Here is an 18,785-nt window from a genome sequence, read left to right as displayed (position 1 = left end):
TGAGCTCAAAAATACTCCAATCTTTCGACCCACTAAGTACACAATCCAAGGGACGCCGACTAGTAATGAAATTCCCTTCACGGTCTTTAACTTTGGCGGGAACTTTAACACGTGATCATTCACTCCACGCGATCTAATTATCACGTGATAGCGTTCTTCTTCAGAAAGCGCGCGCTTTTTGGAAATTCCTTCGAGTTTGTTTAGTTTTTACAAATCTTAAATAAATGGCTACTGATATCGACGATGACGAAGTTTTTGAGGTAATTATGATTACTTGTCTCTAATCTAAGTGATGAGTTAGAATTTAGTGCAAATCTTGATTTTTATGATACATGTTTCGATTGTCTATACCTTGTGTTCATTTCTTGTTTATAACTAACAGCTATTGACAAAGTTGGTAAGCTTTTTTGCGAAGATTTTAAACTTAAGAGCTAAGAAATCGCATTATAAACAAATATATAGTCTGTGAATAACTGTCAATACATAAAAAATCCCGATGGGTAATCGCTGTTTGTAAACAACGAATCGAGGTCATGTTGTGAGTTGAAGGAGGGCTAGTTTTTCCCAAGGGTGGGGAGGGAATGAAGTAAAGATGCCTGATATTTTATTTATATTGTGTGATTCCAGGAAAAATGCTTCCAATTAGAATGCACGCCATATATCAGTGAAACGATTACTAGCCACGTATTTAGTTTAACAACAACTATTGTTGAGAATTCACTCAAGCAGGCATAACCAAAACAAAGATGCATAGATTTTGCTCAGTTTCGATTTTTGCTCGTTCCACATTTCCAAAGTTTTTTCCAAACCTCGGTTTCTCCCCAAACTCACAAGAATGTCTGTTTTGCAGGCTAGCATACAGCCGGGGGGGAGGGGGGGTACTACCACCCCAACTTGGGTAGGGGTGTGCCGCCAGGACCTCAAAACCCTGACCCTATCCCAGACCTATTCGCCAGACAAAAATGACCAAATCGTTAACCCTATCCCAGACTAAAATGATACCCTATCCCAGACAAAATGTCAAAAAATGATACCCTACCCCAGACCCAAAAGCCGAAAAACCATACCCTATAGGGCGACACATACCCGTATAGCAAATATAGGGGAGTTCCCCCCCAAGGGCATACAGGTGGTTAAAGGTATTTTCTTTAGCAGCAAAATAGCTGCAATTAGACAATAAATACATCCATCTATGGTTTTGTTTCACAGATATATGGTATGCACTGTATATGGATATTGAATGGAATTTCCATAGTGTTGGGAGAGTCTGAGGAGATCTTTATTATTTGGGAAGTATGGGTGGATAGGGGTGAGAGTGCTTATCTCTCACTAAGGCAACCCAAGCTCAATATTGACCTCCTCGGCTTGGGTGTAATGTTGTCCCATTTCAGACCACGTGTCATTCCCTTGAGAATTAGATTCTTTGTTTGAGCTGCATCCATATTCATGTGCCTTCTCATTTGCAACTGAGTGCAACTGTTAAACAAAGAAAGGATACTCTAGAGAATGACACGTGGTCTGAAATGGGAAAAAACATGCCCGAGCCGAGGAGGTCTATCCCAGACCCTCTGAGTCGTATGTGAGTAGCATTGCTTGTTGGTTCTCTCCTGTGAACCAAGGGTTTCCCTCTGTGTCCTCCATTTTTCCTCCCTCAAAAATAAACTTCTTAATTCTAATTGGAATTCAGTGAATCAAGAGCCAATCTGTGGAAATGTCACTGTTAAATTCTATTCATTTAATTTATTCCATTTATGTTTATCTAGTATTTTTTCTTTTATGGAACTTCCAGTAGCATCATCACCTCATCACCACCACCATCTCTCATCATTGTCATAATTACAATCATTGTTACTTCCGTTATCATCATCATTTGTCATTATCATCACCCTATTACGCCTAGTTGACTTATCGGGGTTGACACCCAGGGCTCTAAATAGAAAACTTATTTAGCCTGCCATAGTAAAGGAGCATGGTAAAAGGAGGTCATATTAGTAAATTTTGCATGCCATTTTATTATTCATTTGGCAGTGCATCCTTATCTTCACCTGGCAAACCTGAAATTTGGTCTGTCAGGCCGCTATTTACTAATGCCTATCATCATGACTGCATCATGTAGTAACTAATACCCTAATAATAATGTTTATTTAAGGTGAAAACTATTTTAAAAAGGAGAATGAATAATGGGATGGTAGAATACCTTGTCAGTTGGAAAGGTTTTGGGCCTGAAGATAATACATGGGAGCCCGAGAAAAATCTTAATGGATGCCGAGCACTCTTAAGGGATTATCTGAGATCCATGAAACCTAAAGACTTTTCACCCAAAACAACGGTAAATATTTTTAGACTACATTTATTCACATGTTTTTTATTTTGATGAAACATAACTTACTTTAATTGCCCTATTTCACTATGACATCACATCAAAACAATCTATTGTTTAAATGTAAAGGATCATGGTCGTTGGAATGGGACAAATCAACGCAAATTCACTGAAAATTGTTCTAAAGCCCGTATCAATCCACAAAGAGAAGTAGAATAGCCAGCAAACGCTCAGAATATTTTTTAGTACATATTAACACATATTATATCTGAAAACCAGGCCATTTTAGATTAAACTGTTTCACTAGGAATAAATTGTGTTGAATTTTCTATTGGATTTGGCGATTCTATCCCCCACATAAACAAGCAGTGAGGTCATAGTGAAATAGGGCAATTTCTAGCCTGTAAATTCTGGAAACATCTATTGAGTTGCTCACCTGACTCTTGTAGAGACGAAGAACTATAAATCTACCTACAACAAATGCAAAAGAGAATGACTTTTTTACAAGAATAAAATCCCCAGGAAAAAAAGCTCATCCAAAAGTTCTCCACATGAAAGAGCCGCCACCACCAAGCCCTCTGGCACCTAAAACAAGTATGTTGCCTTTTTCGTCCGTGTGAATTTCATATTATTACCATTATGTCTCATTTGCCGACTAGCATTTCAATGACCGTCAATCTGGACTAAATAGACCCCTTTTGAATTCCAAATTACCGCTGTGTTCCTTGATTACAGACTCATTTGCACAGGGTTAGCCTCGTATCAGTGTTTAAATATTCACAAATACCAACAGAAAAGTAAAGAATGCACAACTTCAACAATACAAACATTTTGAAACTCGACGGACCTTGACTGGAACACATGAATATTCTGCACAAACTCGAGGCTAACCCTGTGCAAATGAGTCTGTAATCAAGGAACACAGCGGTAATTTGGAATTCAAAAGGGGTCTAATAAAGATTTTATTTATTGTTATCATTATATTATTTAATGGTGTAGTATGTTGATTTTGTTCGATAGTTTCTGTTCTTTGTCAATACGAATTATTGCTTTTTTGCACTCAATGTGTAAAACAAGTGAACAAGCTGTGAGTTGTGTATAGATGTCATTAGAGTTAGTTGAGTATCCTTTGAATTGAGGGTTTTTCAAATCTCATTGATTGGAGTATTGATGTGAGGAGAGTTTGCTAGGTCTTTTTCCCTCAATTTAAGGTTTTTCTCGGCTGGATTTTCTAGCAACTTAACATGCTAAATTCAAATTCAATCTTTTAGTTAGTTGTGCTCTAACTTTGATCAGCTTAGAGGTTGTTTCAGGGTTCAATCTGTGAGTTAGCCATGCCCTGACTTAGATCAGCCCAGTGGTTGTTTCAGGGTTCTATCTGTGAGTTAGCCATGCCCTGACTTAGATCATCCCAGAGGTTGTTTCAAGAATCTTGTGGATACATGTGGATACAATTCAAAGAAATTTTCTCACCAGTGCAATGTCTTTTTCTATGATTCCAGACAAAACAAGGATATTTGAAGAAGAAAAGACAAGCATTCAAGAAGAAAAGCAGAGTGTCACTCGGACAATAACAAGAAAACAAACCAAGGTCCAAAACAGTGAACAACCAGTACAAATCAACAGCAATGGTCTCAGGACATTCGTTTTTCTTGCTCTTTTTCTGTTCTTTGTGATTCTTTTAGCTTTTTTTTTTAAACCAGTAGAAACAAGATAGTTTTATCTTGCTATTTCTTATTTTTAGTAAACCGTTTTTAAAGACTGTGCTTTCATAATTGTGTGATGTCAAAAGGCCAATACTCCATTTTACAGTTTCATTCGGTGACCACCAATAATAGTTCCAAGTCGAGGTTGGAGTTTCAGCTCATAGCAAAGCTATAGTTTATCATGTGCAAAAACTCCAACCTCGGCTTGAGACTATTATTCATGGTCACTGAACAAAACTGAATGGAGTATTTAGATGGTACAACTTTTTCCTGCAATATTGACAGTGGCACATGACAGACTTAGGACATGTTTTAGCCGTTATTTACACACACACATTTCTAATTAGCTTAAAATGGTGTGCAATAGTCCCATTTACAGTTCCCTGCGCCATCTTGAAAGGTAGCTGTGCCTTTGAATCGAAGCGAGACAAATGGTGAGCTAGCAATGATAGAGACATGTGAATAATTGTACAAGGTGTTAAAAAAGATCTCTATCATTGCAAGCTTACCGTTTGTTTTGCTTTGATGCAAAGGCACAGCTACCTTTCAAGATGGTGCAGGGAACTGAGGACTATTCTCTCAGTTTGCTGTTGCATTGTTGTTGTACCATGCAAATTGGCCAAAAACTTCCAGACATTTGGGTTTTTTGCTTTTGTCAATCAAAAAAAAACCTACTCAGACCATTGTATGTTGAATGGACAGTTAGTATTCTAGCCTTAATTCATACATCAAAGTTGTTTTTGTGATGGAAACATTGCTTTAAAATTTTAATAACTGTTGTGTTAAGTCAAGTTTGCATTAGGGATGTGAACAGAAAGTACTGCACAAACACAAGTTGCAAGTGAACAATTGGTTTACTTCCCGAAGGAAAATATAATGCCAGTATGATGGCACTGTGATAACGGCAATGTGATTGTTACTGGTGTGTGGTACTACTTAGCAACTACTTATCAACTTAGTGTTTGTTATAGCTACTAAATTCAGTAACAAATACACCTATTTCAGAAAACGTTGGTGTGAGATCTGAAATCTGAGTCTCATGCTGCAAATTGTAATGTATTCACAGCCGAACAGCATAGTATCATTTTAAATCGGAATATGAAGCATGATCTTTGAATTAGAAATGTGATTTTTTTGTATTTCAGCCGGAAAACATTAAAGCACAGAAATTCTGTTTAGTCTCAGATGCCCATTTTAGATCTTGGAGCGACAATGTTTTTTGAAACAGGCATATATACCTGTGTATATCCTGCATTATATGCAACCATCCATATTACCACTCTTTTCACTGCTTAACGTGCTAATAGAGACAACAGTCGCAACAGGGAAATAGGGCAATACCAAGGGTGGACCCAGCCAAAATTTGGGGGGGGGGCTAATTGAGTTTCTTCTGTCAACGCAACGGAAAATGATAAAAAAAGCATCTAATTCTTCAGTTTTGTTTTAATTTGTTTTTCTGCTGAAGGAGGGGCCTTCAGCCCCCCTTTGCCTCCCCCTGGATCTGCTCTTGAATACACTGCCGCCAATCAGAGAGTATAAGGTTCCAACCAATTTATTTGATTGACGGATCAGTGATCTCGATCAGCAAATAGCAATGAATAGAGTGATAACAATTATTCATGACATCATAGTGGTTTTGCATCATCACTTGACAACAGCCATGTTAGATGGCAGGAACGAACATACAATAGTTTTACAAGTATTTTATTGTTCTTGAATGGTTGTACAAATAGTGGATAGCACTATCCAATGGATAAATCCTTATCCAGTGTATAAGTTGACGCTATTATCCAACAAAATTGTCCACTGGATAAGATTTATCCATCGGTTAGCGCTATCAACACTTCATATAATCCAGCCCTGCAATCTAACCTGGCTGCTGGCACATGATGGTTCTATACCACTATTATTGTTTAATGCTGTATAAATTTCACTATTCTAATTTTTTTAAAGATATCCATTGTATTATTGGTTGTTGTTTCATGGGAGGCTTTAGTTGCGTCTCAGAATCTAAATTGTTGCTGAAGATCAGAGGAGTGCAAACTTATCTCATTTGTTCCAAAATTTGAAATAACTTGGTAACCTAGACCTCATTTTTATCAAGCCATGAATACTCTTTTTTACAGTTCCCTTCTGACAGTGGCCACTGATAATAGTTTCAAGTCGAGGTTAGAGTTACTCAAAACTATAGTTTATCATGGCTGGAAACTCCAACCTTGGCTTGAAACTATTGTTCGTGGTCACTGAACAGAACTGTAAAATGGATTATTAACCCCTGGGCTGGTTTGAGCTGGGGTGAATCCGGGGGTGGTAAAATAGGTGGCTAGTCACCCCTCCCCCTTTTTCTCAAATTTCTCAGTATATCATTAGTAACAGTCATCCCCTTTTCCTTGAGTTCCTGGGAAAACTTGGAAAACCTGGAAAATTCCTGGATTTGCCCCTGCTAAGATAGGCCTAGGCTAACTCACAGATCAATATAGAATATAGTGTTAGCAGTTAATTCCACTCAAAAAAAATTTTTTAGTCTCTTTCATAGCTGTCATTAATATCCTTCCCAGATCTTCTCAGCTGGGAGCATTACTACTGATGGCTGTGAATGAATTAGACAAATATTATTTTGAAACTATTATGAATAAAGGACCAATCTCATTACAGACAGAACAGTCACCAGGGCATTAAAAGGGGAAGTTTGTTTTTCTACCAATCTTTTTTTTTTTTTTGCATAGTGAGAGAGAGGGGGTTGAAACATCCAACCACCCCCAATACAAAAGCTACTGTCCAGATCCCATTAAAGAAAATGGGATGAACTTCAAGTTTTCCACCTCCCTTCTTCATCTCTCAACCTTTCCCCAAAAAAGTCCCTCTTAGTCACAAAATTCGTGACTTCCGCCTGTAATGATTAGCCTCGTTCACAGGAGGCCGTGACTTCCTCCATCACATGGCGCCAAACAAGGCAATGATTATTTATTCAAGAGCCGTGATAAAAATCCACGGTCGGCGAACTTCACCTCTTGTTTTCGTTGCGTTATAAATCCCAAATACTCGAATCATCAACTATGTGAATATTCCCAGCATCTGCTTGAAAGATAGATACTCTCAGCCAGCTAAAAAGCGGATTTTCTAGAAGAGAAATTTAATGTGATGCCTTAGAGACAAGACTCTGAGAAGATCTGAGACACCAAAAGAAAAGCCGCTAAGTGTGACCGTTTTCACGATACAGCCAGCTGAAATTCTGGATAGCAACTATAGTTGTATAATCAAGACAGTCCGAGATATTGTTCAGTGTCTATGCGTGGGTTATTAGACGTCTTTTAGCGTGGAATTTCTGGGGATATTTTTCTGCTTGAACTCAAATAAAACAAGCATCTTCAAAGGTTAAAGTTGTTGACGCGATATGGACCTTTAGTAACTTATAGAAATACGCAAAAAAACGAGTTGAAATCCTCCTTTAAAGACACTAAACACCCTCCAAATTAAATCAAGGTAAGATTTATCTTTTATTTCTTTGATTTGAAGCAATCTGTAGGGTCAGATTATTATGCCAAGCCGGGAAGGAATTGAAAAGATCGATCGGGAGGTAACTGCGTTGCGTTACATTTCAGTCTTTGAATTTGTAATTTGATGGAAACTCGAATTACGTAGGTTTACGAAGAAAATCTAGGCCCGATGTTCGGTTTTTTAGACATTATAGAACGTAAAGCTTTGCTATTAGCCGAAAATGTCATCTTTATAACATTCTAAGTCATTTAAGCTGATATTTTTGAGGGAAATTCCCATTCTCTTGACGTACTATTTTGACGGCTTTGTTCGTGGAATGTACAAGCAGTGCAATTTACGATTTTCTTGAAGCTTTTTCTCGGACATTTCGATCCAATTTTGTACAAAAATTGATTCTTTTGAACTCAAATATTTGAAGTCTGACGGTTCAGTTGAAGATCTAATTGATAAGATTTAGCAAAAGTGATATTTTTCGTCTGTGAAGTAATCGTGAGCCATGGCATTGTTTACTTTTGTGAAGGAGCAAATGGCGTGAGTTTGAATATGTAAAGAATCACGCTCGATCGGTCGCTTCTCATGGGATTGACAGACAACACCGCTATCATTTTAAAACTACTTCTTCTAGGATACAAATCTCATATCCTGTGAATAAATCCAAATCAATAAACACAAGTAAATCTTAGGAAGATTCGAACAATTTTTTCTCCCGATTGTATTTGACAAAGTGTAACTTGGGTGGATAAATATAACAAAAACAAACTCTTATGTTTTCTTTTCTCATTTATTTAGCTTTTGGTTTACCTTACACTTAGTCTCAAACCAGTTTTTCGTCTTTCTTATCATTTCCTTTACACTGTAACAAAATATTCGTAAAAACTGTATTCTCTTCAATTCAACCCGGCCTAAATAAAACAAATCCTATCAAAATAATTTCAAAAATATATTATTTTCTTTGAAAAAAAATCATTTGAAGAAGCTATTTCTAAAAGCTAGAGATTTTCGGACGTGTTTTGGTATATTTTCTCAAAAGGTTTCTTCAGATTTGAAGATGAGGAAGCGAAACCTAATTTGCATAATTCAAATACCTTTGATAAACAGTGTCACACAACATTATCGGTGTTGTGATGAAATAATTAATATTCGTAATAATCTCTTTTTGTTCAACACAGTACAGTTTTGAACATTTTTCATTTTTGATTTCGATAATATATTTTGATATTTTATTATTTCTAAAAAAAACTTCATGAAATTGAAGAAAATTTTCCAATCTTTTTCAACATATTTTTTCTTTAAAATTGAGATTTTCCAGGGGAAAACTGTAATTAAAATTATGAAAATCAGGCTAAAACTAATTTGGCCGGTCATCATGACTTTAGGCTGACAAGCCGTTATTCTTTGCCTTGCTACATAGTCGTGGATAGCATTGGATAAAGAGGCCGTTAACTTAGATTGACAAACTTAAGAAATATAAAATACTCTAAGATACTCTGATCTAAACACGTGGGGTGCTGAAAGAACACGAGAGAAACGCAGGAAATGTGAAGCAGAGTGGTTTCCAGCTTCTCAAGTATTTTCTCAGCGCCCCAAGTGTTTATATCAGAGTAGATCAAGTATCTAAAATGGGAAACATTTCGACATTTTTTTTATAAGATAGCAAGTGCATAAATCAATGAGGAAAAATTTTCTACAAAAGTTTAAATTCAGGTAGTGCGTGCAACTAAAATTCGTTACTCATCTAAAATAGCATTTTGACCAATCAGAGGATGGGATAGAACTCAGTTATAATTTTTAGCCTAAAGTGTCATTTTAACCAATAAGAGGATGGGATTTAACTCAGTTATTTCATAATTTTTGACCAATTAGACAGGCATTAGATCTCAATTATTTCATAATCCTTTTTCTTCCCTCTCTCTGAATCAAAGGTAGAAATATGACTACGCACACATGCTTGATTGCAGGGTATTCAGTACCTAGCAAGTGTGATAAACAGATTTTGGGTTACCTGTGGTTCGTCTAAGTCTTATAATTTTTTCTGTCTTATTACAGATTTTTTGAGACAGTCGTAAAAAAACCCAGAGTACAGTGTGTCAATCAAACAGCTCCAGAATGGCCAGCCCTTTACAAAACAAGACAGGTTAGTACTATAATGGTGTGGACATGCAATGCTACATTGCCTGCAACATTGCATGAGAAAGACGATCTTTTTTGGATGTCAAACACTGTTGCATGCGACGTTAGTACTATTTTGGTGCAGAAACCCATGCAACATTGCCTGCAATATTGCATAAGAAAGACAGTTTTTTGGGGGTGTCATTTTTTCAAATTGTCCTGTAGTTTACGCACTGCACATTGGGAGAGAAGTTGGGCAGAAAATTGCTCCATGTAATTTAGTGCCTTTAGCAAGACTATTCCAAGGGCGGATCCAGCCAAAATTTTAGGGGGGGAGCTAACTGAGTTTCTTCCGTCAACACAACGGAAAACAATTAAAAACAGCATCTAATTCTTCAGTTTTGTTTTGTTTCTTAGCCCCCCTTTCCCCCCCCCCCCCCCCGATCCGCCCTTGTATTCTATATGCTTCCCTGTTCTCCTTGTGACCTTTTTTTCAAAGTTTCTTGTTCATTTTTAGTTGAGCAAGAAATCGTAGTTGCCTCTGGAATGATCCCACGCAGCCCAATTGTGTCCAACGGTGGTGGAACAAACCAAGTCCTTCAGACCAAAGGCAAAGAAGACAAGCCTCTTGAACCAGGAGTTACAATGGTCTATACTTCAGCACTGAGCAGTAATTTAAGCCAGCTTGCTGAGCTTGCCGCTAGTCAAGCCCCAAGTCAGACAGGCCAGTTCATCCCTACCAGCCTACAATTCCAGCAACAAGCCAATCCAAATCCAGGTGTTACAGGTGGTGTGAAGTATGTGGTTCCTGGACAAAACGTCCCTCTTCCATTGGGACCCCAACAAACGCAAATACAGAACCAAAATGCACTATTCCCAGCAAACATTCCACCGCCATTTCAGAAGGGATCGATAATTCAGTTAAAGAGTGGGGAACTTAAGAGAGTGGAAGACTTGAAGACAGAAGACTTTATTCACAGCGTTAACCTTTGTCCTGAGGTCAAGCTAGAAACTAGTACTGTGATGACCATCTGTAAGAATGACGAAGTCGGGATGTCGCTAATTGGATTCTCTATCAATAGTACAAAAGTTCAGGTTAGTTCATGGGTTTTTGTATTCCACCATTATGATCATTAATTATCAACACTCATTTATTATTGACTAGCACGAATCATCTTTACCTCTACCATCATTAACACCATCATCCTAATTGTAAAAACCATCATTCCACTGTCATCACCAATAACACTACCATCACCTCCACCACCACCATCATCATCATGACTATCATTCATTACCACCATCAAAATGTGTATCATTCATCATCACCATCATTTATTATTGACTAGCACAAGTCATCTTTACCACTGCCATCATCATCCTTGTCATCACCATCATCCTTGTCATCACCATCATCATCATGACTATCATCATTGTCAGATCATCATCATCCTTTCCATCATAATTTCAATTAGAGTTTAGAGCTTAGAGTTTAAAAACCACTCTACATTTTTCAGGTGACACTGTCCTGTGCCGTAGAGCATCCTTTTTTTGTGTGCGACAAGGGATGGTCATCGTGTGCGCCTGACAAGTCCCTGCAAACGTTTTCCCTACAGTGTAGCCAATTAGTTGTTGGTGATGTTTGTATATTCCTCTCTCCAAGTGCCACTTCACAAGCTCTGACCCCAGCTGGAAGACCACAGATACCAACTACTACTTTAGCTTCACCAGAGCAAGTACAACAGAGCACACTCGTTAATCAAGCACAACATCAAGTACAAGTGCAAGCCGAGGAGGCTGCAAATGCTGCTGGGGTAATTGTGAATATGCTACCTCAAAAACAAACACAGTCAAATATTGTAGCCGCACCCACGCCGCCACAGATGTCATCAAATGCTCAGGCTTCCGGTGTAACCATGACAACATCCTCACAGCTGTCGTCAGCTATACCAGCAGGAAGTACTTTAATTTATGATCCCCAGTTTGGCATCCTGCGACCACAGTCTTTCCTAAACCAGCAGATCATTGGGACCACTATCGATGGAAAAACAGTTCCCGTCCAGGGAGGGCTACCTCCATTCTACCAAACCCTCCCGGCATCGTTAGTTTCTTCCTTACCTACGCAAACCATGACACAAAGTCCAAGTGTCCCAGCTGCCGTTGGTAATGGATTACTGGTCACTACTGTAGGTATCATACCTGGACAACAAGGTATTAGGATGGCCCAGCCAGGAATGATTTACGCCAGTCAGCTATCAGAGATGGCACACAAACAGGGACACGAAACTAACGATGGTCAACTTTCAAATATAAGTGTCGAACAAAGACCCGATTCTCAAACAGACGTGGGTCCATCCGAGGCAAAGAGAGCGAAGACCGACGGCCAGTGATGACCAAATTATCCTGTAATTAGTTTCAGTTGGTAGTTATGTTATTATAAATACTATCTTCCTTGTGTGGCGAGGCAAGTATTGTCATGTTAATATTTGTGTACATTATTATTAATGAAGTTGTGAGACAATGAGATTTTATCACGTATTAATTTACAGTCAACTCTTGTTACAGCAGACACCCTTGGGACCGTCACTTCATGTCCGTAATAGTGAGTGTCCGAAATAGCGAAAATTATTTATGGTCATTTCTTTGTCAATATTTTTGTCCAGGATATTTCTCCTGTCTGTAATAGCATAGTGTCCACAATATTGCGGTGTCCGCAAGGCGAGAGTTGACTGTACTAGCATTATTGTCAAAGTGCGACCATCATGAAGTTTCATGTCTTATTTGCTGACTAGCATTTCAATGACTGTCAATCAAAGAACTGAAATCTTAAAAAAACGATCAAACAACAATTAAACAATCTTCAGGGAATGTAGTCTGAATTAAAGCTTTTAATTCTCCAATCCTCTAAATGTTTTTTTTTGTTCTTCGATTAACGGTCATTCAAATGGAACGATGAGACATCAAATTTCTCGTGTCACACTTCAACAATAATACATCTCTGTACTACTTCTTCAAGATTGCATGCAACATTATGTTGAACAACACGATTGTGTTGTCTCGTACAAGTTCACAATTTGTGAGCATATGTGCCATGTTTCCCAGTCAAAAGGAATGAACTAGAATTTGATGTCTAGGACATATTATTACAATGCAACTACTGTAACCAGGGCAAACTAGACCAGTTAGACAAGAGAACCAATTAAAATGTAGAATGAAAACAATGCATTCCAACTTTGGGTAGTGGAGCCACTCAGAAACCTAGACTGGTAATTTGACCCTGTTACGTGTAAACAAGTTGATAGCCATTGTCATTTTCTCGTGGGAATAAAAAGATATCTTGAAAGGCTATTGTTTACAGCTACTTTCTGATTGGCTCAACTACCCAAAGTCGGAATGTATTGTTTTTATTCTACAATTTGATTGGCTCTCACTTTCTAAGTGGCCCTGGTCATAGTACTTGCACTGTAAGGGGAAACATTCGCTCCATGTGTGAACAGATTTTGCATGATTGTGAAAAACTTAGAGATGTCAGGGTGGGTAATACGAGACCCCAAAACTATTGTAAGTAGGTTGTAGATAGCTTATCACTTGCAGGGCTCGAAATGTGGCCTGCCAATGGCCAAATTTCAGGTCTGGCAGGCGAAAATAAGGATGCACTGCCAAATGAATAATAAAATAACATGCAAAATTTACTGGAATGACCTCCTTAGGCAGGCTAAAAGAGTTTTCTATTTCAAGCCCTGCACTTGATCATTGGTACTAAGATATTGTTTTTTATCTTAAAAGTTTTATTATCTCTGTTTTCTGATTGGTTTGCCAGTAGTTCCAAGTGTGTTGATTGGTTCAATTCTCGACAGTTCTGTATTTTTTAGCCATAAAAATTTGGCTCTACCTATAAATTCATTTTCTGCCTCACCCTTCTACTTCTGTACCGGTCCTTAAATTCATGCGTTAGGGTATAGTTGTATTATTATATCAGATATTTAGTCACATACTAGGTTCTGTTGCTCTTTAAAGTGTGTTAAGTATGTTATTCAATTTGTGTGCAACATAATATTCTTTGTTGCAAAGAGTAAAAAAAGCTCATGCTTCATGCAACATAGGTCTGTCATGCAAAATAGGCTAATGTAAGCAATATTTACTCTGCGCCCTTCAAGGCAACACTGTTGCACAATATGCTATACAACTTTACTGACCTTTCCCAAAATCAAAAATAATCAGTCAGAGTACCTTTTATGTTATTGACTGAAAATATCTGGTTTCGCAGAATATTGAAAGCCTCAGTAATAGCTTATATTGTTTTGCACAACCTTTTCTTATTTCTAACCCCCTCCTGATTAGAAAGAATCCTTGACGGCCTCCTTGTTGCTGTCGAGAAGGTTGATACCTCCAAAAAATCTCATTCCCCCCCCTTCCTTCCATACATAATTTGCAGCCAAAAATTTTAAACCGTCATTAATCAATTAATTATTAATGTTCAAACACTATTAATAATAGAGAAGTTAGGTTATGTTAATATTAATAGTGTTATACTATACCCTTGTTATTTATCTAAACATCTTCAAGTTTGGCTTCAGAAAAAATATTTAAAATAGATGTTTTGCAAGATATAGCTCATAGACTCCTAAATTTTAACCATTTTTTAAAAATTTTGTTGTGTATGCTAATCAGTGTTAAAGCCCAATTACATGGTACAATGTTTCCTCGCAACTGCAGCGTGCAACATTCTGGCGACACAAATAGTTTCATGTAAACCTATCTACTAGCTTTAGCTGTTGTATCACAGCACAGAACAATCACAACAGAGCTAGGCTCCAAACTAGGTGAAAGCCCAAAGATCGAATTAGAATTTTAGTAGTTCATTTTTGAGGAGGGAGGAAAATTGGAGAACCCAGAGAAAAACCCTCGAAGCACAGGAGAGAAAGGAAGATAGAACTTGGCCTAAGCATGTTGCACGCAACAGTATGTGGTGAGGAAAAATTTTACCTTGTTAATTAGCCTTCATTACATCTGAGGGACAGACCATTAGATTTTTGAGGGGGGTGGGGATTGGGCAATTTATTTCATGCAGGATTCTATTTTACGCCTCATGGCTGTGCAGGAATTTTTTTTGGACATAATTTGGATTTTTTTCTAGCACTTTTCTTTTGCATGATTTTTTTTCACTTGAATTGTTTTTTGGTTTTTGCCCAACCCCCCCCCCCCCCCCTAAAAAATCTAATGGTCCGTCCCTTATCAGAAAGACATACTGATTGTACATGTACTATAAATCATAGCTGTGATGGTGCTTATCAGAGCATTTGATTGGACATGCAGCTAAGCTTCATGAAAACATCAGGGGAGGGGAGAGAGAGAGGATAAATTGTCAACTCTCACACTAGACTATGCACTGTTAGTAACTTGGGTGTAACGTTTTCCCAGTTTAGACCGTGTCATTTCCTCGAGTATATTTTCATTGATGGTTATACACAATAGGTTGCTATCAATAAATGTCATTTCTGGTCTCATGGAACTTTTTACCAGCTGAATGGCAAGTTTCTGTAGTTATGTACATGGATGATTGCACATGAGGGGCAATTGTTGTCTGTCATTGTAGGCTGGTAAAGAAATTCATGACATTCTTTCAGCTAATTGATAGTACCAAGCAGAAAATAAGCATAAGAAATCTCACGATCTCAAGTACAATTCAGAATTTACAGGTACGAGTGATGTTTTGAATCAAGTTTTCAAAATTGGATGAGATAAAATTGAGCAACTTAATTGGGACTCTACAGAGGACGAATTTGGATTTATTTGCACCCCTCTTGTCCAATCAGAATCGAGTAATTTTGTCAAGTGTATCTTATTCTCAAGAGAATGACACATGGTCTGAAATGAGAAAATGTTACGCCCAGGGTTTAGAGGTCTATATTAACTAGGATGCATGCACAAATTAAAATTCCTTGGTTGATTGTACAGTACTTAAGTCATTAGAGATTTTAACTCATAAAAGAAATATACTGTGTAGTTCCAGCAATTATCCATACCTCCCCCATGGAGGGGGATTGGAATTTCCAAGGGGTGGCGAGGGTCTGAGGAGGGTATATTGTGTAGTTCCAGAAAATATCCATACCCCCCCCCATGGAGGGATATTAGAATTTCCAAGGGGTGGGGAGGGTCTGAGGAGAGTATATTGTGTAGTACCAATAAATATCCATACCTGCCCCAATAATGGGGATTGGATTTTCCAAGGGGTGGGGAGGGTCTGAGGGCATATTGCTTATTTCCAGAAAATATCCATACCCCACCAAGAAAGTTTTCATAAAGAACCCCCACCCCCTACCCAAAGAAATTCTAATTTTCTTCCATACGAGTAATTGTGTAAAATTGATTTTAACTATTTTTGAAATCCAACTACTATGGCTCTAAATACCATGCAACACTTACTGCGAAGTTCCAGAAATGTGTCAGCTGAACATGTACTAACTGTCAACTAGCATGTGCCGCCATGTCAGGTGGTCGTAATCCACATGATTTCCTATGGTGGGTACTGTATTTAAAACATTTTCATATTTTTTTCCTATTTGTTAACAATACTTAAAAGGTAACACAGCATGCATTAACTTCTTTCTAATCTCTTCTTTGAATCCCGGTAATTATAAAATTATATTGTCATCATTGGAAATATTTTAAATACAGTACCCACCATTGAAAATCATGTGGATTACAACCACCTGACATGGCGGCACATGCTAGTTGACAGTTAGTACATGTTCAGCTGACACTTGACCAACACTTGCATCAGCTAACAACCAGACGAGAAAAGCCCCAAAAAGCATTCACAGTGTCTGCTGATTGTCGGCAGACATGTGTCAGCTGGTCATAACGATATCATGTCTTGATTGACGGAATTAGGCAAGGGTCACATACCTGCCTTTATGGATTTTCCTGGATCTGCACCTGTGTGTTCTGTATGGCATCTCAACTACTCAAGAGGTCTATATTATAATTTATTATTCCATATTTAACTTTAGCATGATGAATGTAGAGCTACCCTGTAGATATGTCATCATTAAACTGTTGTTATTATTATTATTGTTATTATTATTATTAATACTCATTAGAAATTGTTTTATTAGCAGTCCTAAAATGGGTCATTTGCATGATAACATTTGAATGCTTTGCAAATTTTCTTTCTCATTCAATTTTTATATTCCCTCATGAGAATGGTCAAACAATTGGGTGCCAATTAACTGAACAAAAGAAAGTGTGCAAGGGATTCTGGTAGTCGTAGTCAATGACGCCATAATGTGAATGTCCTTTTCCGCTTAGTTACATATGTTTCTATGGCCGAATCAAAGCAGCTTTTGTGATTTCCATCAGTCAATTATTGATTGACAGAACCAAAGACACCCAGACATTTCAAAGGACGCATGAAAATGAAACATCTCTTTGTGGAAATTGTAACATTCTTTTTTTAGGATATTAAAGAATTATTATTAAAAGCTTACATAATCTATTCATTTAAACTAATTGTACAGTAGTGAATCATGTCTACATTTGTCTTTTTCTTGCTTATGTTAGGACTTGAACAGTTAATTAAATCCATTTGACAATACAAATTGTTGTGTTGATATTTCGTTGTGAAATAGTATCTAACTCATGGTGAAGGATGATTGGGATTTTGAATGGTGGGGGGTGGTCTTAGGAGGGTATGTTGTGTAGTTTCAGAAAATATTCATACTTCCAATTATCATCATCATCACCATAATCATCATCAACATAGTAACATTGTTTCAGTCATTGCCATCATCATCATCATAACTGCCATTGTCATCATTATAAGTACCACTGTATCTCATTCATTGTCATCATCATCACCATAATTGTCATCATCCTCACCTTCATTGTCATCATCACCATAAGTACCACTGTATCTAGTTCATTGTCATCATCATCACCGTAATTGTCATCATCATCATCATCACTGTCAACATCATTGTCACCATCTTCACCATCATCATCATAAGTACCACTGTATCTCATTCATCGTCATCATCATTATTGTCATCATTGTCACACCATCATCATAAGTACCACTCTATCTCATTCATTGTCATCATCATTGTTACCGACATCACTACCATCAGCAACATTAAAAGCGACGAGTTTATCAGTAACCCTAAGTTTATCAGAGTTTTAAAATAGTCATTATTATTATTATCAACTTCATCAGTACCACTGTATCACTGTCATCATCATCATCAATGCCAACACAAGCATCATCATCAACATCATGATTTTTATCATTTTCTTGCAGAGGGAGCAACAATGAAAGTACTAAAAAAATGATAGAACATCTGCAGAAAAAAAAGCATTTCCTATTTCAGAATGCTTAGTTAACTTTAAAGAATTATAAGTGATATGCAGCGTCTCAGTTTTAGACCAATTTGCTCACATTAAGTAAGCATATATTTTTGTTTTGTTTATAATGATAGGACAGTGCAAATGAAAATTGCAGCCCAATTGAGATTTGCGCTATACAAATTCAATAAAATATTATTAAATTATTATTACTTTAATTTCAACATCAAAATTTTATTTCAATTCAAACGGAAAAATAAATTAGTTGAACCAACATGACTACACACAAATTGTACATCAAATCTAGTTAAAGGACTGTTCTCAGACTACAATAAATTACCAGTACTTAACAAACTTAAAAACAGCAAGAAGCAAAAATACATTCCTTATGATTTAATATTCATACCAAAAAATACATTGTGTACGATATTATTCATTTGTTTTTCAAAATCATAGTCAATTGTTTAATTATTTATTGCAAGTTACTTTTCCAAGTTTTAATGATCAAAGATATCTGTACCACATATTTTGATTAAATCATTAAAAAATTAATGTTTTAAGATTAGAGTGCAAATAACATACCCTTGAAATAGTTAGGATGAAATAGGAGATAGTTAGCGCTTAATTAGACAAGACATAGGAATTCAGTGAGGCATGACAAGGGCACGGGCGTTTACTAGAGTGACAGCTCAATACGCAAATGAATAGATACGAAAATGCGAACATGTAAAATTAAACGAAGAAAAAGCATGTACAATAAAATGCCGTTTCAGTTTTTGTAAGCGTTTTTAAAAATATTTAAAAATTTG

The 18,785-nt window shown here is 37.1% G+C and overlaps 3 protein-coding genes across 3 annotated transcripts in view; 2 read left to right on the top strand and 1 right to left on the bottom strand.

The window, feature by feature from the left end:
- Positions 1-78: 78 nt before the first annotated feature.
- LOC116304000 (uncharacterized) lies at positions 79-5,978 on the top strand. Its single transcript, XM_031713646.2, has 4 exons — positions 79-260; positions 2,150-2,329; positions 2,770-2,914; positions 3,823-5,978. The coding sequence occupies exons 1-4, from the start codon at positions 225-227 to the stop codon at positions 4,035-4,037; spliced, it is 576 nt and encodes a 191-aa protein (XP_031569506.2). The 5' UTR covers positions 79-224; the 3' UTR covers positions 4,038-5,978.
- A 1,029-nt stretch (positions 5,979-7,007) lies between these two features.
- Positions 7,008-15,639, top strand: LOC116303977 (uncharacterized). Its single transcript, XM_031713615.2, has 4 exons — positions 7,008-7,509; positions 9,571-9,658; positions 10,151-10,728; positions 11,151-15,639. Exons 2-4 carry the CDS (start codon positions 9,631-9,633, stop codon positions 12,021-12,023), a joined length of 1,479 nt encoding a protein of 492 aa, XP_031569475.2. The 5' UTR covers positions 7,008-7,509; positions 9,571-9,630; the 3' UTR covers positions 12,024-15,639.
- Positions 15,640-18,354: 2,715 nt separating this feature from the next.
- Positions 18,355-18,785, bottom strand: part of LOC116304002 (GMP reductase 2) — a 7,662-nt gene continuing 7,231 nt past the window's right edge. The window contains exon 9 of the mRNA XM_031713648.2: positions 18,355-18,785. This exon is cut by the window's right edge and continues 826 nt beyond it. The gene's annotated coding sequence lies outside the window, so the exon portion shown is untranslated.

Source organism: Actinia tenebrosa, unplaced genomic scaffold (genome assembly GCF_029948245.1).
Source record: "Actinia tenebrosa isolate PJP-AT-01 unplaced genomic scaffold, QUT_ActTen_1.0 PGA_scaffold2__45_contigs__length_23673736, whole genome shotgun sequence".
In the NCBI taxonomy this organism is placed as follows: Eukaryota; Metazoa; Cnidaria; class Anthozoa; order Actiniaria; family Actiniidae; genus Actinia; species Actinia tenebrosa.
The sequence above is the reverse complement of the archived record's forward strand: the minus strand, read 5'-3'. Positions and strand labels throughout refer to the sequence as shown.

Coding starts and splice junctions, on each gene's coding strand:
- LOC116304000 (XM_031713646.2), top strand. CDS start 225: ATGGCTACTGATATCGACGATGACGAAGTTTTTGAG. Junction 261..2,149: donor ACGATGACGAAGTTTTTGAG/GTAATTATGATT, acceptor TGTTTATTTAAG/GTGAAAACTATTTTAAAAAG. Junction 2,915..3,822: donor CCCTCTGGCACCTAAAACAA/GTATGTTGCCTT, acceptor CTATGATTCCAG/ACAAAACAAGGATATTTGAA.
- LOC116303977 (XM_031713615.2), top strand. CDS start 9,631: ATGGCCAGCCCTTTACAAAACAAGACAG. Junction 9,659..10,150: donor CCCTTTACAAAACAAGACAG/GTTAGTACTATA, acceptor GTTCATTTTTAG/TTGAGCAAGAAATCGTAGTT. Junction 10,729..11,150: donor TCAATAGTACAAAAGTTCAG/GTTAGTTCATGG, acceptor TACATTTTTCAG/GTGACACTGTCCTGTGCCGT.